Source organism: Paracoccidioides brasiliensis, assembly GCF_000150735.1.
Source record: "Paracoccidioides brasiliensis Pb18 unplaced genomic scaffold supercont2.5, whole genome shotgun sequence".
NCBI lineage: Eukaryota > Fungi > Ascomycota > Eurotiomycetes > Onygenales > Ajellomycetaceae > Paracoccidioides > Paracoccidioides brasiliensis.
The window spans coordinates 1,315,238-1,341,767 of record NW_011371362.1 but is presented as its reverse complement, the minus strand read 5'-3'; the positions used below and the strand labels follow the sequence as shown (position 1 = coordinate 1,341,767).

At 45.7% G+C, this 26,530-nt stretch overlaps 8 protein-coding genes across 8 annotated transcripts; 3 read left to right on the top strand and 5 right to left on the bottom strand.

Moving 5' to 3' along the window:
* Positions 1–565: 565 nt before the first annotated feature.
* PADG_11838 (uncharacterized protein) lies at positions 566–1,090 on the top strand (the record flags this gene model as incomplete). Its single annotated transcript, XM_010762255.1, has 2 exons — positions 566–824; positions 912–1,090. The coding sequence occupies 2 exons, from the start codon at positions 566–568 to the stop codon at positions 1,088–1,090; spliced, it is 438 nt and encodes a 145-aa protein (XP_010760557.1).
* A 1,432-nt stretch (positions 1,091–2,522) lies between these two features.
* PADG_11837 (uncharacterized protein) lies at positions 2,523–2,738 on the bottom strand (the record flags this gene model as incomplete). Its single annotated transcript, XM_010762254.1, has 1 exon — positions 2,523–2,738. One exon carries the CDS (start codon positions 2,736–2,738, stop codon positions 2,523–2,525), a length of 216 nt encoding a protein of 71 aa, XP_010760556.1.
* A 1,796-nt stretch (positions 2,739–4,534) lies between these two features.
* Positions 4,535–5,975, top strand: PADG_04880 (CMGC/MAPK protein kinase; the record flags this gene model as incomplete). Its single annotated transcript, XM_010762119.1, has 5 exons — positions 4,535–4,629; positions 4,688–4,883; positions 4,940–5,321; positions 5,485–5,832; positions 5,947–5,975. The coding sequence occupies 5 exons, from the start codon at positions 4,535–4,537 to the stop codon at positions 5,973–5,975; spliced, it is 1,050 nt and encodes a 349-aa protein (XP_010760421.1).
* A 769-nt stretch (positions 5,976–6,744) lies between these two features.
* Positions 6,745–7,897, bottom strand: PADG_04879 (uroporphyrinogen-III synthase HEM4; the record flags this gene model as incomplete). Its single annotated transcript, XM_010761873.1, has 2 exons — positions 6,745–7,508; positions 7,618–7,897. The coding sequence occupies 2 exons, from the start codon at positions 7,895–7,897 to the stop codon at positions 6,745–6,747; spliced, it is 1,044 nt and encodes a 347-aa protein (XP_010760175.1).
* A 481-nt stretch (positions 7,898–8,378) lies between these two features.
* PADG_04878 (NADH-ubiquinone oxidoreductase 40 kDa subunit, mitochondrial) lies at positions 8,379–10,018 on the bottom strand (the record flags this gene model as incomplete). The annotated part of the gene is made up of 9 exons (XM_010761872.1): positions 8,379–8,477; positions 8,547–8,882; positions 8,938–9,096; positions 9,150–9,291; positions 9,353–9,444; positions 9,507–9,601; positions 9,666–9,728; positions 9,788–9,801; positions 9,864–10,018. The coding sequence occupies 9 exons, from the start codon at positions 10,016–10,018 to the stop codon at positions 8,379–8,381; spliced, it is 1,155 nt and encodes a 384-aa protein (XP_010760174.1).
* Positions 10,019–11,609: 1,591 nt separating this feature from the next.
* Positions 11,610–12,912, top strand: PADG_04877 (proteasome regulatory particle lid subunit RPN9; the record flags this gene model as incomplete). Its single annotated transcript, XM_010762118.1, has 3 exons — positions 11,610–11,877; positions 11,961–12,196; positions 12,271–12,912. The coding sequence occupies 3 exons, from the start codon at positions 11,610–11,612 to the stop codon at positions 12,910–12,912; spliced, it is 1,146 nt and encodes a 381-aa protein (XP_010760420.1).
* Positions 12,913–13,344: 432 nt separating this feature from the next.
* PADG_04876 (rhomboid protein 2) lies at positions 13,345–17,212 on the bottom strand (the record flags this gene model as incomplete). The annotated part of the gene is made up of 12 exons (XM_010761871.1): positions 13,345–13,551; positions 13,611–13,952; positions 14,019–14,887; positions 14,959–15,197; positions 15,339–15,578; positions 15,698–15,757; positions 16,011–16,215; positions 16,277–16,398; positions 16,472–16,537; positions 16,602–16,683; positions 16,765–16,902; positions 17,026–17,212. 12 exons carry the CDS (start codon positions 17,210–17,212, stop codon positions 13,345–13,347), a joined length of 2,757 nt encoding a protein of 918 aa, XP_010760173.1.
* Positions 17,213–22,158: 4,946 nt separating this feature from the next.
* Positions 22,159–24,441, bottom strand: PADG_04875 (uncharacterized protein; the record flags this gene model as incomplete). The annotated part of the gene is made up of 5 exons (XM_010762117.1): positions 22,159–22,338; positions 22,446–22,823; positions 22,909–23,226; positions 23,326–23,996; positions 24,141–24,441. The coding sequence occupies 5 exons, from the start codon at positions 24,439–24,441 to the stop codon at positions 22,159–22,161; spliced, it is 1,848 nt and encodes a 615-aa protein (XP_010760419.1).
* Between the last annotated feature and the right edge of the window lie 2,089 nt (positions 24,442–26,530).

Below are 26,530 nucleotides of genomic sequence, written 5' to 3'. Positions count from 1 at the left end.
GTGCCGTCAGCCATTGCTTCAACGGTTCCAAAGTTGGTTCTTTTCTATGTTCTTTTTAAACTAGGGGAGCTATTGGCTATCTAGTAGTTGCGATTTACTGGCACCAGGAAATTCTGCCGAAATTAACATATTTCACATATTTCACCTTTTCACTCCCACAGCGCTATTAGATTAGTAGACCAGACCTATGATACCTTACATCCTACAATATCTGCAATGGAGCAATGGAAGGTCAGAGTAAACACGACTGAAGTTAGTCCCACGTCACCCATTTCGCTATTCGACACCCAGAGAAAGAAACGAGAGAGAGACGGCAAAGAAAAAAAGAAGGAAAAAAGAGAAGAAAAAGCAAAACCCCGTCCTAACGGCGTTCTCATTGGGTGCGATGTTTTGGAACCCGGACAGCATTCCTGTTGTCATCGAGAAATGCCTGGCACCACTTTCCCCTCGTTATGCTGTGTACTGGAGTCCCGTCGCTCATTCGACCCTGCGCGGTGATCACATGTAAGATAACTTCTGCATACGCTCCGTTCTGGGGGGACGATCATCCCATCGGATGCGGAAAATGCGCTCAGCTGTCAAGTTTGGCAATCTCATCATGACCGGTGGGGACATTTGTAGCGAGTCTGGTGGTTGTGATGAGAGTGGGCTAGAAGAAGCCTGCCGAAAATCCGCTGTCACCGTGGCGGTGTTCTCCGATCGGGTTGAGTTGCGCCTTGTAACTAGAGGAGAACCTAGTTATGGAGAATCTCGAGCTGATGAGGTGCTGGGCGCAGAACTGGTTGAGATGGAGGTTGGGATCGGCTCAATCTTGGCATCCTCCGGTAGGCTCCTTGTTTTCCTTTCTGTTGAGCTCTGACGGTAATAATTGTCAACTGGTGACCAAGGATCCACTGACGGGTACCGCTCAGCTATCACCATTGAATGCCATCATATGCAACCACCAAGAAGCCAGTTTGACTGTAACCCTGCCAAGTTTCCGGGTTCGACCACGGAATACTCTTCATGTCGACTGCCCTGCTATCCCCCTTCAGAAGAAGCAACGAAAGACGAACTCTGCCCAATAATCTCTGTTGGGATGAAGCGGTGAGAGACGTGCTTTGCCCGTGATCATCCCCTGAAGAAGTGGTGAAAGACACGCTTTGTTCCTCAGGAGATTTTATACTTCCAACTTCATCAGATGCCCAATCGACCGACATATAACATATCGGTTGAATATGTCTCAAATGGAATTTCGTCCATGTTGAGATCCAGTTACTCCACAAGTGTAATTCAACCTGGGCAAGAGGTCATTGGTACACGTCGTTGTCGGTGTCTTCAGTGACCTCCGAAATCCACTTCTTGGAAAGCTTCGATACCCCCAGGAGTAGACACTTCCATTGGGCATGATATGCTTCTCCTCCTCAAACGCCGGCCAATCAGGATACCCCTTAGCCACGGAGGTTTTGTCCTCTGATTTCGTCCACTGTTCTGCTAAGTTGAAGTCGGCCCATTACGAATAATATAGCACGTCCGTTGTGGTGTTCGGTTGGGCGACCGGTCAACGAATGGGTATTGTCAACCTGGGGATTGGGTTCGGTCAGACACTTGAGAAGGGTATTAGAGGGCATTGTTGGAGGTTTTGATCTAAAGAAATTGGCAATGTTGAAATCAGGTTTGAGCATCAACCGGCGAGAGATAGAAGTTGAGATCTTTGTGTTTTTCTGTGTTGGAAGACAGGTTCCTGATGGGAGGAATTCGAGATATATATATTGCCTTTTGGTCTGTCTATCATACGATAGATACTCAGGATCTGAGGCTCAGGAGGCGCAAATTGATTTGATCCGAATTCTTAAAGATTCTGACACGCACGCCCTTCCGGCCCCCAGGTACAACTGGCGACTACTGGGCAGCAGAGCTATCAAGAGGCAAATGCGCCCAAAAACGAAGGAATTACTGAAAGCCGAATGGTGAGCCATAGCAGAGCATACGCTGTTGTTCGTATGGATGCGGTTACTATGTTTCCCAAACGAGGTAGAAATGGACTCAAGGAATGCCGATTGGCTTGGAGAAATCGACAGTCACTTTTGCGCATTGATTTGGGCATTTAAAGTCCATAAGCGTCAGTCATAATGACATAGATCTCTCTTTTGGCCAGTTGAGATGGATGCAATGGAACCTTCAGAAGAATAAAGCTTGAGCCACACGCGGATCTAAAAGGGGCGTCTGGGTTCAACCTAAAAGCTTGAGAGGATCAATGATTTGATTGGATCTAACTAGTTAGATTATTTACTTCCTAGCCCAAATTCAACCGTTTGCGTGTGTAGCTGCGGGCGCATCGATTAACTAACTGTGGGAGCAACAAACAATTCGCTCAGGAGGTTGATTATTCTTGGTTTGATTCCCAACATGGCGATGCAGCAGTTAGGCAGCAAACAGCCCAGTAAATAGTTAGCCGTTCATTTTCCGAAGGGCCATAATTAGTTAATGACATCGGCAGAACTCCTCATGCTAAGACATCGCACATCCATGACATTCCATGGCTAATCTCCATCATAAATAGACCATAACCAACCCCTCCAGTCCCAGCACGGCTTCAAACCCGCGCAGAGTCCGCTGGCTGACCCCAGGGACGACTGGCGGGAGAGAACGAACCGATGCTCAGTTCTCTCATACTGGTGCTCTGATAAACCTTGGATCTGGCTTGAGCCCGCGGTTCCAGCAGCGACTTGAGCGTAGGAAGAGGTTTGATCCGACATGGCTAGTGGCTATTTAGTTGGAGGTGGCACGGCCCCGTCAGGTCACAGTCCTGCCTGTTGATCCTGATTTGGGATTCCAGTCTGCAGCTTGCAGGGGGACCGAAAATCTATCGAAGGACGGACTGCATCCGGGGGCTGGGGGCGTAGGGTCGGGTGTTTGTCTGCCCCACCAACTTGGTCCGTTTAACCCACCTTCACAACCATCTCCACTCGCTCGCTGGCTTGTCCGTTGCGCGGTTGGGCTGTAATTCTCTGCTGTGGATTTTGGATTGGGATTCCATTTTCTGGCGGAGGACAGGTTCTTTCATCTAGACTAGTTCCCCCCGCTGCTATCCCAAGAGTTCTATGCGTGGATCGTCTCGTTAAATATAACCATCCGCCTGATCTATCTTTATTTACTTCCGTACGTAAATAACCACTAACTACATGCATCCATAAACTTGTCCCGGACCGCATCACTGTCATATCCTCAGTAAACAATCAACCCCTCCCACCAAAATACCAAGAGACGCAGCGCTAGTTTGGATCTCTTGCTTTTTCGAAGTCGAGCATTTGACTGCAGAGTGGTATGACACTCAACTCCATCCCCACATCTCACCCCAGCCATCTCCACCTCATCGCGTCACCAACAACAACCTCCCATCACCTTGTCCTGGTGGATTGCTGATGTTCAGTTAACAACGCACAATAATACTGATCATGCCGTAGTTCTCGAGGCTTGCGCATTCACTCCTCCTCCTCCTCCTCCACTAAGCCATTTACCGCTCTCTCCCTTCCCCCTCATTGGCCGTCTTCCTTTCATTCCATCGACCCTTATCCGATCGACTCGATCCGATATCCCTTCATCTGTCATCTTTCAATCCCCGTTACATGCCACTACAAAACCGTTTCACCACATCCAAAACGTCGCCAAACCTCATAGCCATCCCTGCAATCTGACTGATCTCCGTCCTTCTTATCCCATATCTTCTCTGCAGGAGGAACTGCTATCCCGCTCTCTATCACCAATTCACCACCAAATAGAGATAGCAACCACTGGATCATTGAGCCTGACATTGATTCAATACAGGTGGATAGCAGCCAGGAGATTGAACTGGCTCTTCTCCAAGAGAATCAAAGAACCTTAGAGTTGTCATTGATTCGACTCGTGTGTGAACAAATGTAAGATGTCAGCTTTGTCTCTCCTTCAAAACTCTTTGTTTACTCTCTCAGTCTGTGCTTTGTTCCTTCAACTATTGCTCTTCTGTCATGTCTGAAGGATTTTGCTGTGTATGACAACGTCCTTTCAGATGTCTTTCCGTTTGACTCGTCCTTTGATTCTCTTCTGAATTTCTTCTTTTTTTTTTTTTTTTTTTTTTTTGTTCTACTCAATTTATCATCTCCTTCTTTTGCGTCTGCACTCGGCCGCTTTGCAGTATGAATCAGCCACGGTGGAGACAATGGACCCCACAGTGGCTTAAAAAATGCATAAGCTGCCTTGTGACGCGTTTGAGATCGATATTAGGGCCAAGCTCTTATTATCATCCTGTGCCTCAACTCGAGGTAAATAATTGTTTTCCCCTGCACTTGGGTTTCAGGCTTAAGTGTCCCCCCCACCCAGATTTGAAGCTCTACTGTTCATTCTGTACTCTACCTTTTTAAAAGTGCAAATCCCCAGTTAACAGCGTATATCTCATGTCATCTTTTTGTTCATTCAGCAAATGTTTCTTTTCGGGCTCCCGGTTTCCCTGTTATTGCTCCTTTGGTCCCATTCCGAATACTAACTTGGTCACACCCAGTCATCAACAGCTTTCGCTATGGCCCTGGGAGGGTCGAGGAAGATATCCTTCAATGTTTCTGATCAGTATGACATCCAGGATGTGATTGGGGAAGGCGCATATGGTGTTGTCTGGTGAGTATCGCTTTTCTAGTGTAGCTGTTTTTGCGTATGTAGCGCTGATGGGTTCTAGCTCCGCCCTCCACAAACCATCTGGCCAGAAGGTCGCTATAAAGAAGATAACCCCGTTCGATCACTCGATGTTCTGTCTGCGCACGCTGCGCGAGATGAAACTCTTGAGATACTTCAATCATGAAAACATCATTTCTATCCTCGACATCCAGAAGCCCCGTAACTACGAGAGCTTTACTGAAGTATACCTCATCCAGGTATGTCGCGAGCTCCACAAAATTCTGCCCGCGAAGCTAATATCTCCTTTTGGTAGGAACTTATGGAGACAGATATGCATCGTGTGATCCGCACCCAGGACCTTTCCGACGACCATTGCCAGTACTTTATCTACCAGACCCTGCGAGCCCTGAAAGCTATGCACTCTGCGAACGTTCTTCACCGTGATCTGAAGCCATCCAACTTGCTCCTTAACGCGAATTGTGATCTGAAAGTCTGTGATTTCGGCCTAGCCCGTTCCGCTGCTTCAACAGATGACAACTCTGGATTTATGACAGAATATGTAGCCACCCGTTGGTATCGTGCCCCGGAAATCATGTTGACCTTCAAAGAATATACCAAAGCGATTGATGTGTGGAGTGTTGGCTGCATATTAGCGGAAATGTTGAACGGCAAACCCCTGTTTCCTGGCAAGGACTGTAAGAATTCCCAACCCGTCTGTCAATACACATTGGAATTTGTGTTTTTTTTTTTTTTTTTTTTTTTTTTTTGATTTTTATTTTTATTTTATTTTTATTATTTATTATTTATTATTTTTTTCTTTTGGATAAAAACATAGTTAACCTGATTAAATGAACCCAGATCACCACCAACTTACCCTTATCCTCGACGTTCTGGGAACACCAACCATGGAAGACTATTACGGCATCAAGTCGCGTCGCGCTCGAGAATATATCAGATCCCTTCCGTTCAAAAAGAAGATACCCCTGAAAGCTCTTTTCCCCAAGACCTCCGATCTGGCTTTGGACCTGCTTGAGAAGCTCCTCGCATTCAATCCTGTCAAGCGCATCAGTGTCGAAGACGCTTTGCGCCACCCATACCTGGAACCCTACCACGATCCAGAGGATGAACCAACTGCTGACCCCATCCCCGAAGAATTCTTTGATTTCGACAAAAATAAGGACTCCCTGAGCAAGGAGCAGCTAAAAGGTATTTTAGTCTATTTATCCCTGGAGTATCTCTTATTGTTATTTCCTATTTCATTTGCTCCATTGTTGTTCTTTCATGTATGATCAAGCTGACCGACATTCTCTCTGTATATAGTTCTTATCTTTGAGGAGATCATGCGGTAGGAGACTCCTGGAAAGCATGTCTCGTCTCAGCCATGAGGAAGCAGATGCAAAAAGTTTAAAAAAAAAAAAAAGGAAAAAGGAAAAACACAAGAATATACAATACTATCTATCCCCTCCTGTTTTCATTTTCGTAATTTTTTTTTTTTTTTTTTACTTATATTTCCCAGCAATATCGGCGTTTTGAGCAGGGTACGCACGACAAAACCAATACAGACATTCAAAGAAGCAATGAAATGATCTATCCTATGGTCTTAAGGGCTGGTTGATGACCAAATGATTTGTTATTGCACGATTATATTATTGTGCTAATTGCTGTACAGCTATTATCTCGTTTTGTCTTCTTTCCTTCTACTTCTTTCTCCATTCCCCTTTCCTTTCCTTAACTGTTGTGTAGCAACGTTGCAGACTAGCATGAGAATTTAAGCTTGATTTGATTAACATCACGCAATTAGGATGGCAGGATAAGCTAGATAAAGTCAGTCAGCTTGGTTTCATGCTTGTATCTCATGGTACTTCGAATCTTCTCCGATCCACACTGGTCTCAGCATCTCAGCATGTTCGTTTGCGCTTAGGATGGATGTCCTCATGCATTCCGGCCATAACACCCCAATACCCGGGCGATTCCAGCGGCCTATATCAAGTTTAAATAGATGTAGATCTTTATGCCCGAAACCCTCTTTACCCTAAAACCTTGTATACCCATTTCTATTTTATCGAGAGGTAAAATTATATCCATCATCCGCGGATACACTACATCCAATTAGAGCGACTATCTCGCGTTTCTCTCCGCCAGAAACTTTTCAATCCCTGTCCCAAGCCCTTCAGGACTCGGTATTTCCGCGCAAACATCGGGCTCCACTCCATATTTCTCACGTAAATGGTCTCTCGTCGTCGGGCCTATCGTCGCAATATAGCAGTCGCGAAGTGCCTCTGCTGCTCTTCTCTTGCCCCCGTCTCTGTATGTAGATGTGGATATACCCTCTCCTCCGTCGTCCGCAGTCAGCCCAAGTGTTTGAAGCATAACCTCACAGCCCGTAGGCGAGAAGACAACAACCCACATAGCCCGTTCATCACTATCATCGTTCCTAGCCCGACCATCTCTCTCCCGCATTCTCTTCTCTCTCGCATCCCGTAGCGCAGCCGCAAACATGTCCTTAAACGACTCCATAACCCCCGTCTCATACACAATCAATTCCTCAACCTCTATCCGCCGCTCCGGAGGAAGAGTCTCCGCCATAAGTGTCTTGGGAATGACATCTCTGTGCTGCTCACCAATGAGGAAGAGGAGAGGCAGTTTGCTGTCTCTCTTCCTTTTTGCGGTATCATCTGCGCTCTCTGCATCTGTGAGCCGGTTGTAATTTGCATTGTAGTGGCAGAGGATGATATGCGCAAGTTTCTCCCCGGTACCTGCGTCATGGCCCATTATTTGCGAATGCGGCAGATATGATTCGCGCAGTACATTTAGGGTTCGGTACGTTGCCGGTCCGACGGTGTAGAGGAGGAGAGATCTGGATGCCTTTATAGCTGCGTCTTCTATGGTGTTCATGAAAATTTTCGGGTTCGAATTCATTAGCCAACACCATTTTCTATAGTACATCTAACAAATAAAAAAAAAGAAAAGAAAATGAGAGCAGAGACGTACCTCCTACCTCCTCCTGAATCACTCTCGCAAACCCTTCCACCGCTCTCTGACTCGTAAATATCAGCCCGCCATATTGATCGTTAATATCCCCGGAAACAAATAAGTCCCTTATCCTCCGCAGGCTCTTGTCACGAAATCTGTGCTCAAGGACGGGAATGAAAGAAGGGTCGTAGCGGCCGGAAGCGGAGAAGTATTCTTCGTACCCGTCGTGGGGGGTTGATTTGGTTTTAAGGAGGAATATGGGAGTTTTAGCGGGGAGGCTTGGATGAACGTTTGTCATGACGATGATCGTGGTGATTGCATTGGAAAAGATGAGAGGAGGCTGCTTTAGGCTGCTAGCATATTTAATAAGTGGGTTGTATGTATGTATGTATACTACATACTACGGATTGAAGTTATGAGGGAGAACTGAAGTCAATAATTGTCGTTCCGTGTTGGTTCGTCGATACGGCGTCAATCACAGGAATTTTTAATTGTCATCAAAAAGTCCTCCTTCCCCAGGGCATTATTGCCGCCATTTAGATGCGATAAAAGTACATTCACATATGGCTACTAGAGCAATTTGATTCAAAATATAAAAGCTTAGTTATTGGTATCGCAGATATATGTGTTATTTCACGGTTCTCCGTTGGGATCTCTACTAAATTATAGCCGAAATACAGGATACAGCGAATTCAGAGAATCTCTATCAAATACACGGTTGGAATTGGTTGTGTCTAGTGAAGTATGAGTATAGACACGTTGTGGGGAATGACAGTGAACTACTGGTCGTCAAGGACGTGAACGTATTTCTTCTCTTCAGCTCTCTCACGCTCCGAGGCTGGTGGTAGGTCGGAGTATTGGGAACTGCGGTACCCTTGCTGTAGAAACGAGTAAGTCTTAAGCTCATAGCAGAGAGAAACAAGCGGATTGTACTGGAATTTACATACCAAGTAGTGGAATGTCAGGTTGCTTATTTCAGCAGGCTCAATGTCCAGATCTTTGAAAGTTTTGGCCGATGGATCAATTTGCTGGTCTAGAAATTCCATCTCAACCTCATCTGCAGATATTGCTGGCCACCAAAGGAGTCTGTTAGCCCAGTAGGCGGCTGGCTTCATGATGCGCTTGGGAACATTGATATGTCTACGCTTCTTGATGATTTCGCGGTCAACAAGTTCGGCAATCTCAGCGGTCGAGTAGTTCTTTGGTCCGTACAACTCGTATGTCTGCGCCACGGATGCATCTGTAAACATCATTTTCTCAAGAGCATGGCCTACGTCAATAACCTTTAGAGAAAATGGTCAGCCATGGTCATTCCATAGACGTGCAAAAGTAACCTACGTGGACTGGCCAGTATCGCTCCCGCATATGATTAGACGTGAACAGGTTGGTTATGCTGGCCAGTTTGTGAAGCAGGTTATCCTCGAATCCAAACATCGGCGCCGGCCTAACAATGGTAGTTTCGGGGAATATGGACCTAGCAAGCTGCTCGCCTCGGGCCTAATTAAAGAATTAGTTGGGTGCGCACTACCATCTGTCTTCTAGAAGCCTACTTTGGTTCGGAAGAATTCAGAGGGGGAATTCGGGTCCGCGTTGTATGAGGAAACGTGGATGAAGCGATCGACATCGTATTTAGCAGTAGCTTCAGCAATTCGCTCCAGGCCGTCGATGTGGACATCCTCGTACGAAAAATTTCTGTAGAGAGATGCTCAATAAGAAAGTCCAATAATCGGATGATATGCTCGAAATCACATACTTTGTCGGGTATTTTCTTCCCACAAGGTTGTATACGACGTCTGAATGGCGCACGCTCTCTTCGATTGACTGTGTGTTTCGCAAGTCATACTCCTATAAATGAACGGATAAGCGGGTTGGGCCACTTATGGCGGCATTCTTCGATTGAATCTCACCATGAAGACAACTCTTCCCAAATCGCCAGTGACTTTTAGATGGCGCTTAGCCATTTCCTCTCGGTAAGGCACGACCACGGTACATCCCTGGCGAGCTATATGAACGCTATCCGTTAACAACCTCGTCCGCTCCGCATCCAAAGCATAGATATGTCATACCGAGTCTGTTCACGATATAACGGCCCAAAAAACCCGTAGCGCCGAAGACTGTAGCAGTATGCCCTAGAAAGCCATCGAGTTAAAAGGACACTCGTGTGAGAGAAAAGTTGCTGGTCAATTACCTCCAATGGAGGACCTAATGGATCACCAAATCCGTTAGCACTCTACCCCAATCACAACGGAGCAAATAGCCCATACCGTCCACCCTGGACTTTTAAAATTGGCGTCCCGGTCCGAGTGATGTAGACATCTTGTATATTTCGGCGTTGGATGTGCAGTTGCGCTCGAACTGAAGGCAGTGGGGTGACTGCCTGGGAGCCCAGAGCGCCCTGGATGGCGCGGCACTTTTGCATTGTAATCCAATCAATTGACCACCCAACCAAACCAGGGGGTCAAAAGCTGTCGGAAAACCTCCAGGGGAACAATCACGAAGGTAGGATGGCGCTCCAGGGGCGTTGTATGCAGTTTAAAGCTGTTCTACACTGTTTTCTATTGCGGGATGTTGAAATGGAGTTGATGGGGACGATGTGCCAACCCCAAAAGGGAATAGTCGCAGGTTTAAATGCAACTTAACGTGAGGAAGATACAACCAACTCACAATGAATTCAATTTGAAATGATATCATTTACTCCACGGTAACCAAGCTTATTGAACGCTGAGAACCTACCGGTAACCGGATTGAATAATCTTCAAGGCCATCCACACATCTGTACACACCATCTACACTCAGCCGCTCTCTACATATGACTGGCACCTCTCTTTCCCTAGGTCTGGATCGTAACAATCTTCAAGCCCACGGATAACATCATCTTTCTGAGAGACGCACAATCTGGAATGATCAGTTATCTGGGTGATGAGACAACAGAGTCACTTGCTCGAAGCATGTTGGATACATGTTTAATTACGAATTACCAATTATGCGATCCCGTCCACAAGACTGTGATGGGAGAAATAGGGGGAAATTTTTCATTAGGGGGTGAGATATTTGAGGGATGGGATTGCAATCACATTTTCATACCATGAAATTAAGCAAACTATACACTAAACCAATCGCCTTTTTTGATATGTGGAGCTAGCCCACAGAGATATCTCGGCGATATCTCAGTCAACCAGGATGCCAAAACCACAGTCTGTGGGAGATGCTAGCCGAACGGTGGGTGTTGTTATAGAAACAGCAGAACCATGCGGTAACAGGCGCATAGTCTGAGTGATTGAATAAAGCCAGATCTCTAGCTCAGAATCAAATGAATATTTGGGGCTGAGCAGTGGAAACATGAAGTATCAGCAACCAGGTTGGAAGTTGGGGTGCTGTTCATCTTATGCTGATGTTCAATTCATGGGCAAACGCTGAGCTCTCGCGACCCGCGTATGTCAACAACTGACTGTATGTAGTCGCAATTGGTGAAATGTACAATTAGTGGCCAGTTGACTTGATAGACTGCATCACCTTGCTGCCTTATAATCCAGGTGTACGCTCTATATAAGCGCCGGGGTAGCATACATTTGGCAGAGGGAGGACCTGCGAGGTAGTTAACTATAGTTTATCTAGGACCGCGTCAGGGATAGAAGGTATTTTTAATTCATCAACTCAGATTGAGTTTTTGCATATCACAAAATAGTGGAATCTTTTGAGATATATAGCCAACCAAATCAGACATGAACTTGCTTCTTGAAAAGGAGTTGCGGTGGTTGTCTTTGTTGATCCTTACATGGTGGGGGTACTGATTATTCATCCACTTCATTCCGGCCCAACCAAACCATCCAACCGGACACGATAAAAGAGACAAACAGCAGCAAATATGTCCGTCTTCCAAAGATAACCACCTCCCTTGAAAATAAACAGAGCCACCTCCAAATCCTTTTCTTTCTCTCGAAACTATTTTATTATAGCCCCGGTTTACACCTATACTTCCGAACATCATCAGCTCCCTCTCACTGCCTGCAATGCAGGCCGACAAGATCCCCGAATTTCTCGCAGAGCAGCGCGACGAAGCTCTCAGCGAATCTCATGGAACATTTCTAGCCTTCGAAGACTTCTGGGAGCGGAAACTATGGCATCAGCTGACGAATGCGCTGATAGAATTTTTCTGTCTCCCCGAGAGCGCTACGCAGAGATTAGCGATCTTCAAGAACTTCATCCTTAGCTTTGCAGACAAGATCAATCAGCTGAAGTTTGTAACTCTGGGGTTAATGGCATCTACACAATGTGATGGTTCGTATTTGCGATTTGGAGTGAAAGTCTGGGTTCGTGAGGTCGGATGCTAGAGGATGTCAAAGCTAACTCTGTGATTGTAGATGACCAAGAGCGTCTCACATTCCTCACATCGTTGGCGGACAGAGTGAATAAACCCGGGTCGCAAGATGCATATGTTTATGCTATGGCAGATGTAGCTAGCGTAAAGCTGCGGTTGAAAGATTTTGAGGGAGCGCGGAAGGATCTAGACGCCTCAGAAGCAGTGTTGGATTCCTTTGACTCTGTAGAGACCGTTGTGCATGCCGCATTCTACAAAGTTAATGCGGACTATTACCACGTATGTCTTCCAAAAAAATACATACCACGCATAAGCCATACCATTTCTAATCATACCTTCTTTGTATAAATAAGGCCAAGCTCGAATTTGCTTCCTACTATAAAAACGCGCTCCTCTACCTTGCCTGCGTGGATGTCAAAGATCTGACAGAAGAGGAATGCACCTCTCGAGCATACGACCTGAGCATAGCCGCTCTCGTATCCGACTCCATCTACAACTTTGGAGAACTCCTCTTGCACCCCGTCCTCGACTCTCTCAGAAACACACAACATGCCTGGCTCCGCGACCTACTCTTCGCATTTAATCGCGGTGACCTCGCAGCCTACGATGTCTTAGCGGGGAACACCAGCAAAAACGAACTTTTGGAGCAGCACAAGATCTTTTTATACCAGAAGATCTCTCTGGCCGCGCTGACGGAGATGGTTTTCCGACGACCCCCGCACGACCGCACAATGACATTTACGACCATATCCGAAGAAACGAAAGTGCAGCCTAATGAGATCGAGCATTTGATCATGAAGGCGCTCAGTTTGGGCCTTCTCAAGGGCACTATCGATCAAGTTGCCCAGATCGCACGGATCAGCTGGGTGCAACCCAAGGTTCTGGACATGGGTCAGACCGAAGGAATGCGGAATCGGTTGCGTGAGTGGGATGCTGGAGTTAACCAGCTTGGTCATTGGATTGAGGGAGTTGGGAAGGACGTCTGGGCCGCGTAGCCTATTCATGCTTCTGTCTGTCTTAGAGAGACTACACATTCCACGTTCTTCGGAGTTTAATCATCTATCCGACTGTGTAGACCACAAATCCTATTTGAATTTGAAAGTTTGCCTTGGGAAAAGCTTTACTTTTACCATGTTGTGATAGCTCGTGTCTTTTATCGTACTGGAGAGTTCCTCTTCACTCCCGAACGGGATTGATCCTGGCTCTACTTTGAGTAGATATTTGTAGAACATTTAGATAGTATATGTTCTCAGATTGATTGCTATGTTTATAGTCACAAATAGCCTTTGGGAAACCTTAACAGCTCATAGCTGTTCAGCAGGGGGGGGGGGGGGATAATGACATGGTGCAGTAAAGCCTGGCATATGTCATAAGCTAAAATGAATTCAGAATTGAAAATAAATCTCAGGTTCCATCAGTCCCATTCATCACTCCCCAAACTCGTACCGAGCGCAACGGATATGGCACCTCAAAGCTTCACTCGACCTCAGAAAACCGAGGAAGCAAGTAACAAACATCCACACAGCCAAGCTGGCCACCATACACACCAAGCAATCACTTGCGTCCACATCCCCCATACATTCCATCCGAACGCCGCCTCGGTGAGTAAAGTTGACACTGGAATTTGCCAGTACCTACAAGCGGCCAGCAGTACAGTAGTTGGGGAAACTAGATTCATGAGGATAAGCCCTACCACTGATAGGAGGATAGTGGCGACTGATGTTGAGGAAGGGGTTGCCTTTTGAGCCTTATTAGTCGAGTTTGACGATTGGGAATGCGCTGCGTTCTGGGTAGGTTGCTTTTGGATATGTCCGATGAGAGATAGGGGAGTGCATAAGAGGCCGATCATGAAAGATAGGGAGAAGTTCAGCGTTGCAAGGGCGGAGAGGAAGAGGCCTAGTAGGAGGAGGGAAAAAGATTTTATGAGAAGGAATTGTTGGGCAGTTGGGGAAGAGAAGCGGGTTAAGACGGCGGCGATGACTATGGGAAGAAAGATGTTTATGAAGGCTAGAAGATAGGTAGCTCGTTCGAAGTACTGGAGAAGTAAACTTGGGTTAGCTTCGAGGCTTATTTCCATATTGTACGAAATTAATGAGCTTACTTGATGGGAGATATTGTTGAAAGAATAGAGCGGTATGACACCAAGTAGGTGTAACCCGAACACTAAGGCCAGCGGCAGCGCCAAATGTCGCTCCAAAATGCCATTACCCTCCTGTCCGGCGCCTGTGGCACCTGTGATAGTAGCATCCTTCCCTCCACCCACTCTTGCTTTCTCGGGAACAGCTGAGTCTTCATTGTCGGTTGCAGGAGCCCGCACTCCACTCTTTAGCCACAAAGCAACGGCCATAATGGTGAAGTTCCCGGCGATCAACATTGCACTGGGAAGATAGGTCCCAATGCTGACGAATCGGTGCGTCTGCATTAGAATGTAGAAGAAAAAGCTCTGATGGAAATGTTCCAGGAGGTTATTTAAGCTGCGCACAAGACTTTCCACCGTCCTACCAAGAGCCATCTCATCCTGCCACCCGTGACCGACTGCTTGGAGCGTAATTGCATCAATGTGGTAGGGTATAAAGCTGCTATGGGGGCCTGCTGCACTCCCCAGCCCTTGGTTCACCATACCTCGAAGCATGGTCTGCAGGCGGGTTTTGTAGCTGTCATCGTGCTCGAACATTTGCTGTAAGTGTGCCGGAATACCCATCTGTTCGGTGGATACTACAACAGCAGTGTTGAAAAGATCTAGGTTTGGTAGCTGTCCATTGACTCCATCGTATATGATGTGGATAGATTCAAATGCGTGATCGAAGGGGTATTCGAACACTAAAGCTCCCTGCAAGGCACCGCTCTTCAGGGGAAGGGGTTGAACTGAAGTGGGGTGCATGTCATGGTAGGCATCAACCCATGCCTGCGCACCGGATTTGCTGTCCGGAGTGATTAGAAAGATGATATCTTTGGACCATAGTGACCATCCTATCGCCCATGTAATGTTAGCACCGATACCAATCCATGATTCAGATTTGATTGAGGAGGGGGAGACAAACGTTTGAAATATCTAGCCAGAGTTAAGGCCAAAGTCACGCCATTGAGGTTCAGCTCGCCGTCAACAGTCTTCCATGAAGTGACTAGAACTATAGCCTCTGTGCCATCTCCTCGGGGAGCATGAATAACGCCGTAGACATTTTGCCCGGCATGTGTGTACCCAGCTGATCGGTACTCATAGTTTTGAGTCGCGACTTTCAGACCGGATTCTCGAAATATTGACTGGATCTTTTGCGAAATCCTGCAATTGTGGGCAGCACAGTGGGGAGAGCAGTTAGCTATCGGACTACCCACGGAATCAAGACGAAAATCCGACGAATTTGTTGATGCAAGTGGAGATTAAGATCTCTTGCTTCCAATGAACAAATTGAAAACCACATACACCTCGTACTCTGCATCCTTCACCATATCAAGTTCCCGCCTAAATCCTCGAAACACATTCTGTTCGCTCCCCGTAAAGTACGTGTGTACCTGTCCCGGTAACAGCGCGTTTTCGGAGATGTATGTTTTGCGGGAGTACTCGTTAAGCGGGAGGAGAAGAAGCCAGACAACCCCGACAATGACAAGGAAGACGGATAGGTACGACGGGAACTTATACAACAGGCGTGGATCACGGCGCAGCCTGAAGATTAAATTCGCTGTGTTTGAGTCCGGTGTGTTAGGGCGATCTGGTCAGGGAAACATGTATGGTGCAGGAAGTAATTGTGAGGGATGGAAATTTGGAATTTGTTTACTTCTTACATATTAAAGCCATTGAAGGAGAAACATTCGAGAAAACATTCCCTTCGAGGCCATAAAATACTTATACCGATGGGGCGTATATGCGCAGTTGGAGCTGGATCTCCGAAATTGTAGAGGTTGAAGCGAGGATTAGGTAAATGTTTAGTTACGGCTGACCACAGAGACCAGCTGTGCTATCAATCTCCAAATATACACACTATACATGCCAGTCTCCCAGAATAAAACCAGTGGATAAATGTATACATATCTATATATATACAATAAGATGTTTATACACTCATACAAATTTGCTAAATATACTTATGGACCCAACCGCTGTGTAGACCCCAGTGGAATGGACATTCCCACAATGTCTTCGTTTGTCGTAGGGTTCCTCGTGGGCAAGAGTCCATATCTTCCATATGTTTTCTGATCAACCGATACGTAGTGAGGCAGTCTTCCGAGAAGGTTCAGTTTCCCTTCGATCCAGCGAAGAATTTTCTCGGGAGGGACGAGGAATTTTAGGTACCCCAGTCCGACTGTATGATACGCTAGTGAGAAATTGACCAACAGCTAGAAATTGTGAAAGAAAGAACTTACAAAGATAGCCAATAGCGACACCACAAAGGTGACCCAAGAAACTGGTGTTGGGAATCAGGGCAAATACCACAAGGACTATTAACAATGGCGTTGTCCACGTTGGTATTCTGTACGACCCCAAACTGTATGGTGAACGTTAGAAACCGGTAGCCGGATACGGGACAAGTTAAAGGGGACGAGGAGGCGGATACTAACACAAAATGCGGGTTTGTTTGGAATGTTTTTATTGCCTCAACTCCCAGAAGCAAGAATATCCAGACGCTGTAAAGGTTGATGTCAGCCTTATGCGTGGAATAACGCAGTTCCTCGAACTTGGAGAGCATACCTGGAGCCCAGCACAGGAGTGTTGCCCCTTAAGATAACCTTCTCGACGAGCAGGTATAGCCCTGCAGGCAGAGTTGAAAATGCTAGGAGGAAGGATTGTCAGTCTCTGTCAAACGTTCTCTCCCCGGTAGTGTACTTGGAGATTCGAAACCAAAAACACATACGTCCAATAAACAATGCTACAGATGTAAGCGTCCCGTGTTCCGCCTCGAATCTCTCCAAAAGTGGTGTTAGAGCCAAAATATTCCAGAAGGTATGAAACAATCCATTATGAATGATTGGATAAGTATTAAGACGGTACACTTCAATGATGTATGTTAGTTAACCCCAATGAATACTGCAGAATTAAAATCTCAAAATTTCCGAAAGATGCTTGTCCTCTCAGTCCATAGCAATATAGAAGATACACACTATGGTATACGTACTCGATGCCAGTCTAGTCTCGCTGGGTATGAGTGCTCCCCATTGTACCACATTCCATATCGTCTGGATCTCCAACACCCAAACTATGCCGATAATTAAAAGGACAACGCGTGTAAATAATGGCAGGCGTAGTATATACGAACGGAATCGTGCCGGGTTAAACGGGAGGGGAGGAAGCGAGTTCGCCATTGGGTATTTTCGTTATCGTCTTGCCTCTGAATTAAAAAAAAGAAAAGAAAAGAAAAGAAAAGAAGAAGAAGAAAGAAGAAAAAAGAACAAAAAAGGAATAGGAAATAACAATAGGTGGCCAATGGCTGTAAGTAATAGATGCAGAGTTGATGCGACGGCCGGGGAATTGTATTGGGATTTGATATTGAGGCTGAGCCGACTCCGGAGAAAAAAAAAATAAAATCTGTGCAGAATAGTCGTCAAAATAGTACAAGAGATGCAAAGAGAGTTTTTGCGGTTGGATTTCAATCATTCGAGGCAAGATGCAGGCGGATGTGAGGGACACGGAAAGCTGCGTTGTTGTTCGGTTCCACAAGACTGAAGATGCTCTATATCTTGATTCAACGACAATCAGGGCAGCAGCCAAAACACGGAGCAAATCAATGATTTGCTCGAGTTCGTGATGCGGGGGAACCGTAGGAATCGTTTGCCTTGTATTCTTCCCTTTTTTGATTTCTCTTCTCTTTGCTTGTGCTTTTCCGTCGCAAATCAGTGTATTTATTTCTATCACGACTTGAGATGTTGGTCGTACTTCGCAACCAGCTCGATGTATTGTAAGGAACGACGCAAGTTGAGTTTTGAGCAATGAGACTGCCCTTCAGCCTGCCTCACTGCTCCCAGACACAGGCAGAGGAGAGAGAAGGAAAAGCCCGCGGGGAATGGTCAATGGGGGGGCGGAGACGACGCTGGGGTAAACACAAGCTCGGAACAACCGGTAGTTAAGGCGGTTCAGCGGTTTTGACTCCAGAGCAACTTTTGGAACTCCGCGGCTGGGACGGACGCTACACCTAATCAGGTGCCACATCGTTCGAACAGCCTTCACTAATTAAACGAACTAAACATCCCCTCAACCTGAACTGTTCAACCTTCAACGCCTTTGACTCCTGCAGCAGCAGAGATGTTGACATCAACGGTTGGGAGCATTCATTCTTCCTAAAACGCGCGCGCAGCCACGGCTAGGCTCTCAGCGGAGATAATATTGACAAATAACTAATTAGATTCCAAGCCTCATCTCTGCTCCTAACCTTGGAGACTGCATCGCTTATATGGAGCAAACGCTTCTAGAGAACGTTCCCTTTAAAGAGGTTTCTATACAACAGCCGATATACTACCTATTTTCAGCCTCCTCAATTGAACGTCTAGTCTCACGATTTGGCCCGTCCTGCCCTCAGTCGTGCGACTTGTTACCTAGCCTCGGTTTGCCGTAACATACTCCTAATCTGCAAAAAAAAACTATGAAAAATATAACTTAGTTTTTATAAGAATTTTTGCTCTACAAAATTATTCAAAAGCCAAAATCTTTATGAAAGCTGATTCTATCTTCGGTTATTTTAGCAGCTTATAATGCCGCCAGGACCTGAAATAGCCAACTCGCATAAATATGGGGCCCCGCAATCCCCGACACTTTATTGCCCTTGTTACCATCGGGTAATCTTCAATCATATGAAACCTTCTGGAAATTGATCCCGGACAAGATCCCGAATTTGGAATTAACCTTGGAACTACGACTGTTCAATATATTTTTTATATATTTCATCGAGAAACAAGCCTCCTGGCTATCAGTCCCAATTGCTTGGTTGCCTCAAATTTCACTCCGTCAGATGAATAACTAGCTGTTACCATAGTATTTCCTTTTTTATTTCTTCTTTTTTTTTTTACAGGCTTTCGGAATGGTTTTCTTTTCCCACCTTCATACCTCATTTGTTCCTCAATGTTGAAGAAAAAAAATTATCCAGGATCCTTTCCGATTCTATCTTTAAGCAGTCAAACAACTGATCTAGGTCTTTAGCAAATGTTGCCACTGGCATGCATTCGAACAGTTAACGGAACGTAACAGGGGCTTCTCCAGGAACAGGACCTTCGATTTCTGGATGACCCGAAGAACCTTGTCATATTCGGATCAAGGTCCCTTGGGCTTTTTGGACTGTAACGAATAGTTCTGCGAGCATGCTTTCCTATGTTGCAATTTGTGATATCTGCCTTGAACTAGAAAGAATATACCCTTGCGGGGTATACAATCTGCTAAACATTAGCCATTTTCTCCCATCCACATCTCCTTTCCATTGGAGGCAGTTTCAAAGGACGGATTGGATACAAGCAAAGCACATGAAACTATGAACACGAGGTGATGTCATACTCCGCGGGTGCCACGGGTATCTCCCCCTTCCCTTGGGAGCGATCCGTACACTTGACCGCCCCACAAGCGGGACAAGCGGGACGAACTGACTCACAACATAAAAGCCTTTTGGCGTTGAGAATGGTACCGTTTTGTTATTTGACTTGTATACAAATACACTTCACAACATTTCTTGACATACGAGCTGGGCGCTTTATCAAAAAAGAAGATAAAATTCGTCTATGGCAAGGATGGCTGATTTCTTCACAAGAGCGTCTGCTAGATATTCTTATCTCCAGACAACTCCAAACACTCATTGGAACCCAAGCCGCGTTCCACCTATTCAGTTGTGATAACGAGCTGACCAATTCTGTCGTTCTCTTTTGTACAAGCGATACTCATACATCCCAACTGCGCTACCATGCCCGCTTGCCAAAATTGCCCCTCTCTCAATATCGTCAGAACCTCCTCGGAAGCGAAACTCCCAGTTAAGCTACTGGCATATGGTATGATGCGGAATCGATTTATCCTGACAGGATACCGCGTCCAGTGGAAATCAACGGCGGCCGCCTTTCATGAATGAATCGTGCAATGTCTATAGCCATTTCATCCCTGCCGCTGTTTCAATTGCTAGCCAGTGGAGTTTGCTTCGACATATATTCGATAAGATCCTCTAGCAGCATTGGGGGATAGGCTTCTGCTCCTCTTCCAGATGCTGAAGGTTATGTCTTGTCTAGGGACTTGATCGTTACACCTAGACAAGATCGTTACATTATACTTGAAACACTGTTCTCCCCTGGTCGAACTTACTTGGCTTTTGAATGATTATAACGGGATTTTACTATAAAATACTTGGAGATTTTATAATTGGTAATTACTCTAAATTTTACTGGAGAATAAGGTCTTAGGCTAATATATTGATTTATGGTTGGCTAACATTGTCTTATCATATTTTCCATTTCTTATCTCATAACATATCTTTCCCCATACACTTGCCACCAAATGGCTTCAGGATTGGCCAAAATAAACGTCAAGCTTCCCACTGACACAACTTTTACATCCCCAGACCACAGTTCGTGGTTCTCTTATCGCCGCGGTCCTCTTAAAACCAGAATACAAAGGCCCAAACCACTGAATGTTCTCGTTTGAGCATCTTGTTGGCAAAACACTATCTGGGTTTTGCACCAGTCGCTCACGCCACTATGTTCTTCGACTTCGATACCTTCTCTCACAGCGGAATTCCACATTATCTCTTAGAAGGATTGCTTTTGCTAATAGCAGCGAACATTTACGAGCAGGGTAAAACCCAATTTTCTTGCCCTACGGTACTTACCCCTTACTTCACCATTCCATTCCATTCCATCCCCCTTCCCTTCTCTCCGCCTGATCATTCCACCATACCCAAACAAATGAACCAATAATGCATATAATGCAGCGCCGGATTCCTCAAATGCTGGTATCCCGGCAAATTCAACATATGGAGCCATTCGCATACAGTATTCCATATTCTCTTCATGCTTACGACAGAGATATATTCTTAAAGGTTGCTGAGTGTCTTTGATGTTTGAATATTGGAACATGCGTGTGTGTTCTATTTGATGGTTAGCAAGGCCTCTCATTTTTTTTTTCGACTTTTACTCATGTCATTGAAGGGGTTATTGGTGTTGAAACTTCTATTGGAGGTGGATGGTGGATTGATGTGGTATACGCGAACAGAAGGGATCGTGGAATAAAATATTGTATGTATGAACATACATTTATGTAGAATCATGGGATTTTTACCAAAGTTGGAAAACTTTTTCCATTTTACTTACTTTTTCCCTTTTGGCTCTCTATGCGAATTTGAGGGGAGAAGGACTGCATGCTTTTGTTTTCCATATCCACTTTTTTTATTGGTAATATGGATGGATATATCTGGATCTACTTATTTCACATCCGGGCCGTCATATACTAATTGCGAGACGCATAGTTCAATTTTCAAAGCCCATACACAAGCACACACTTATGCGCAGGTGATGCTGCATGGAGCGGTGGGTGATGAGCTCTCCCTGACATTACAAGGTTTAAATATTCGAACGTGCGAACGTGGGTAGTTGACGAGACGAAAAATGAAGTGAAAGAACAATCAGAATTGAACGAATTGGCACCATCAGAACGAAGCCAGAATGTTCAAATCGTCAATTTTTCCCCATTTTTATAATAATAATAATGAGATAAAGGGATATATATAATTTTTAATAACAGTTCGTATATCCAGAAACATCAGAGGGTACTCTGATAAAATTGTTAAAAAGCAGAGACAAGATTGGATCCAGATCAAGACATAAAATACCGTAAGCACCACAAGCACAAACGATGACCCAGAAATATGAGTCAGGGCCTCACCGAATGGAGCAGATAGGGTTATTCATTATTTACCTTCGTAATTTCATCACAAACTTTCTCTCTTCGTCCTTATGGGTCACTAATTTCCAAAAATAAATTAACACTAGGCCTAATAATTATGGAGGCCAAGTTAATCACATTCTTCACATGCACATACGGCAATACACACACAGAAAATCTCCAAAGAACCTTCAGGATAAGAAGGTACTAATAGGAGAGATAGATTAACTTTCCAATATTTTATAGCTCGCAAAAACTAAATAAAATCAAGCATAAAATGGTATTGACCGCTAAAAATACGTCGTTGTCACATGGGCACATAGGTTAGAAGGGGGATAGGGGGTAGTTAAATGGTGGATGCAGAGGATGCAGATTGGAAATTTCTTTTTTGCTCCTATTTGTTCATTTAAGCAGGAAACCGATACCTTTCAGCGGAGACAAGGGCTGTTTTCTTAGTAGCCCATGCCTTGAGAGAAATGCAGAGGATTTCCCACGCCATGACAAGACATGTAAATCCCATGCCGACAGTGAATACAAACATGGCGTTGAGATTGAAATATTCCATAGCTTCGACGACGTTTCTCGTCTGAGAAAGAAATGGGTTAGCAAGAACAAAAAAAAAAAAAAAGAGCCTAGGAACAAATCAAGACCGCGGCTGTGCGGGGGAGGATAACCCCTTCATATCAAACTTACGCTTAACATGAAAATCAGACCTCCAGAAATAAGGCAGAAGGATGCAATGAGTTCCGAGGGTGGTCGATATGGCAGCAACGAGGTGGGTGGTCTGAGGCAGAGGATGAGGTAAGTTACAGCTCTAGCCAGAGAGAATCCGACGAGGAGCATTCCCCATTGTTTATGCACCATAGCCGACACCATACTGTTCTGATGGTGGGAGCTCATCATCATCCCTAGGAGCAGGATGACCAGACCCGGAATTGGGTTGAGGGGCACTCGCTGTGACACTGGCACCTCCACAGCTTCTGCCGGCAACCTCTCTAGGTGGGCAGTAGCAGGGAAAATGGTTGCATTCATCCATTCTCGAACCCGTTTTGACTCAACCAACATGCCGCACTGTTTTATGAAGTAAGGTCAGGGGCTATGATGACTTTTTTTTTTTTTTTTTTTTTTTTTTCAAAGATGGAAATTGTCAACTTACCAAACCGCCGCCCAAAAACATGATGGAGATTGACACATGTTCCAAATCCTGAGCAACCCATGCATCACCCCAAGCTGCCAAATGTTCGAGAAAGACGTTGCTCGCGCCGTAGAGGAAGATTACAAAGGACTCTGTAAATTCCCCTGAAGGGACTCGGGCCCGCCATGCCCCTACCGTGGCACGTGATGGCCTGACATTCCATGCCCAGCCAACATCCGCGAAACATCCCATCCATCTACCCAGGGTGAGCAACCCGTACCAGAAAAAGATTCCACCCTTGATGAAATGCGCAAGCCCATTGAAGATGTTGGAACCACGCTGCATGCAATATTAGCACAACATCCAAGGTTGCGTGATGAAACGTGGTGAGTCTAAGCGGTCGAGAGAAAGAGGAGAACAAGAGCGGAATCCACTTACGAAAATACCCCCATAGACCACAGCTCCGGATGATATCGCGATAAAACCAATAATCAATATGGTTCTCTCGATGATGACGTGAAGAATACTTATGACGTCAAGTGCGCGTTTGGGAAGAAGCCCAGAAAGCCGCATTGAGAGGAATTTACCCAACAAGGGGGGTTGGAAGAATCGACCTGCTGCGGGAGCTCCACCATCCGCTCCACCATCATCCGGCTTCTCCTCAAGGTAGTCGCAGCTATCGCTCGGCCGTGACAGCTGGCGCCCTCGTTCTAGTGACGAGCTCTGGCTGTGCGAGGAGTAATTCCTTTCAGTACCCTGGCCGCTGTCACGGGACCAGCGGTACTGATGCATAGGCCTGCTTGGGTATGTCTCGCTCTGTGGTTCCGTTGTTGAGACGGGGATAAAAGCAACTCGTTCGAAAGAAGGTCCACGGTGCGTGTCGTCCCCACGACGACGACTGGAATACGCAAATAAGAGGCCCATGATAAGCTCCGCAAACATAACCCAAGTCGCAATCCAGCCAATCTTGTGATGGACGTTGTTATCGTACAGATTGGGCGTTTGACTGTTATACACCACTGCTAGTAGTATCCCGAAGGCATTTACGATGAAGAAGATAAATTCCGTGGGCAAGGCAAGCCGCGATCGAGCGATGCTAAACATGACACCTACAAACCAAGACCAAACGATCAAACCCAGGTTAGCAAACTCTTTCGCTTCTTCCCTTTTATATTGTGATGGGCAGAAAAAGCAACTTCTTGCCTGTGGATGCGTGGATAGCTATGGGGTATAGCCTTATTTTGTATGCGTACCAATTGGCAGAATGAAGAACCAGGCTATGACCATGAGAGCGATGTGAGCTGCTATGGTGCTTGAGTGTTTCCCATATGCAAAGTAGCTCATGATCTTGGAGCTGTCGTATGAGGTAGATGTGCTGCTGCTGTTGTTATTTTTACCGCCTTCCTTCCCACCATGGCCCATGCCCATGCCCATGCCCATGCCCATCCCGCCGTGCCCGTGTTTTTCGTCACCATGTGCAAGGGCGGTGACCACCAGAGACAAGAGAAGCCATGGAGCTCCCTTGGGAACTGTGAAAGACGCCATCCGCAGCATATTCCCCCACCAGCTTGCAACACCTCTCAAGCGAGGAATCTTCAAGTTTTGCTTGCCCAATAGATAGCAGTATGTGTTGTTGGGAGTTGTTTAGGGTCGTGATCGTGGAGCTTAGAAGCAGGCGCGAAAAAGCTGCGAGTTGACGAGCCGACTGGTAGTATACTCTTCTTCTCCTTATTATTATTATTATTATTATTTTTATTATTATTATTTTTATCTTTATTATTATTATTATTATCCTTCTTGTTATTATTGTTGGGTGGTTATTTGCGGGGAGCTGGTAGGTGCGCTGGTTCTCGGGCAGCTTGCTGGTGAGGTATGGCAAACAATGAGCGCAATAAAATGGGGAGGTATGAGAAGAAGGCGGAAGGATGTTCTAGCTAAGGTGGGTGGTTCCAGATGAGAAAGAGGAAAAGAGAAAGGAAGAAAGACATCAAGGAAGAAATGTTCTATTCTAATCTTATCTCCGAAGACCTACAGTGACTAGTACTCCTGCTCTTTTACTTGAGAGTTTCCCCCCCTTGGAAAGCTTGTGAATGGACTCGATGATGAATGATGATTGATGATGATGGTGATGATGCTAGGCATTGTTTAGGGGCGCAGAGTTTGGAGAGCGACGCCGGGGGGCAAAAAATCGTGGCTCCGGCAAAAAGCTTCCTGAGTTTAAGTCCGGGTTCCGGGTATTGACAGGAAAAAGCGGGAACACACGAGGAGGGTGGGTGGGGAAGCGCTAGCCAGGGCTGGCTGTTAAGCCAAATATTTGCTTGCTTTTGAAATCTGGTAACTGGTAACTGCGGTGTTAAAACCTATGATGCTGTTAGAGAAGAAGAAGAGTGGGAAAGCTGAGAGATATATTGTGCATTTTTTGATGGATGAAATGAAACGTGCCAGACGGTCACGTCATACAGCCTTGGGAGGGAACAGACATTAAATTTGTTTATATAACTATATATGTATATATATATATATATATATCTCCCTTTGCACAAGAGTTGGATCCACTTTAGGGCTGCCCAGTTATTAGTCAGTTCGCATGTGGATGCCCTGTTCATTAGTAATTGTGCTTTATTAACTAATTAGTTACCCTTCAAGTTACAAGCCGAAGTTGTTCGTTGCGGATGCAGAGTAAAATTCATCATTCCTGATTGAATAATGACGCCCTTTGCGCAAGGATGGCGAAGAGATCGCATATCTATCTACCCCCGTATAAAGTACGCCGTTCCTCGTGTTGTAGGCTTAAATTGTGGATGGTTACAAGATACCTCTCATGCAACTTTATGCGACTGTTCCGCCCAAGCAGCAATGGGACGGGCCAGACCGTCATCTGACCTTGTCTTCGTTCTCCCGGTTAAATATGCTTTCGTTTTTCGTGGGCGGGCAGCATGTGTCCCTCCACGGCTGTCATCCACAGCTTGGTACAAGACATACTTTGATACCATATGGTTATCTGTATCTTGGGAGGGGGAAGGCGGTGCTTCACCACAACTCAAACAATGCTTTGGGGAGGGGAGCTTACTTTTTCGCCTTGGTCTGCACAGCTGAGAAGATTCTTTCACGAGCCGCGGAGAGATAAGCACAGATTTTCATCCGTTGGCCATTCCCGGCTAGGATTGATAAGCTGTTCCAGTTCGTACGGACCTAGCTTACAAACTATATAGAAAGGATCGCCCAATCGACTGTGATTTAGTTAACTCCGCCAAACGACCTGTCTGTATCTTGCTACTCCCATCGGACTGTGTCGTGTTTCCGCACTAAAATGACCTGGTGGATTTTGCACTCAGTGCCCATTGTTAAAAATAAAATAAAAATAAAATAAAAATAAAATAAAAATAAAATCACCAGATCGGAGGGAACTAGAGAAAGTCGGATTTAACAGCAGTCCAAGGTCACCGTCTCTATCTTTTGCAGAAGCCACTAAATCTCGCCGTTCGATTCACTAAGATGAGATCATCGGACGATGTGAACTGAACACTGTTTTTCGATCTGTCCCACACCCATCTCCGTTCGTTTCTCACCCAATTTGCTGGGAAATCCCGTCTGTGTTTACGATCGAATCCCTCCATTGATGCCCAATATTTTGAAGCTCACG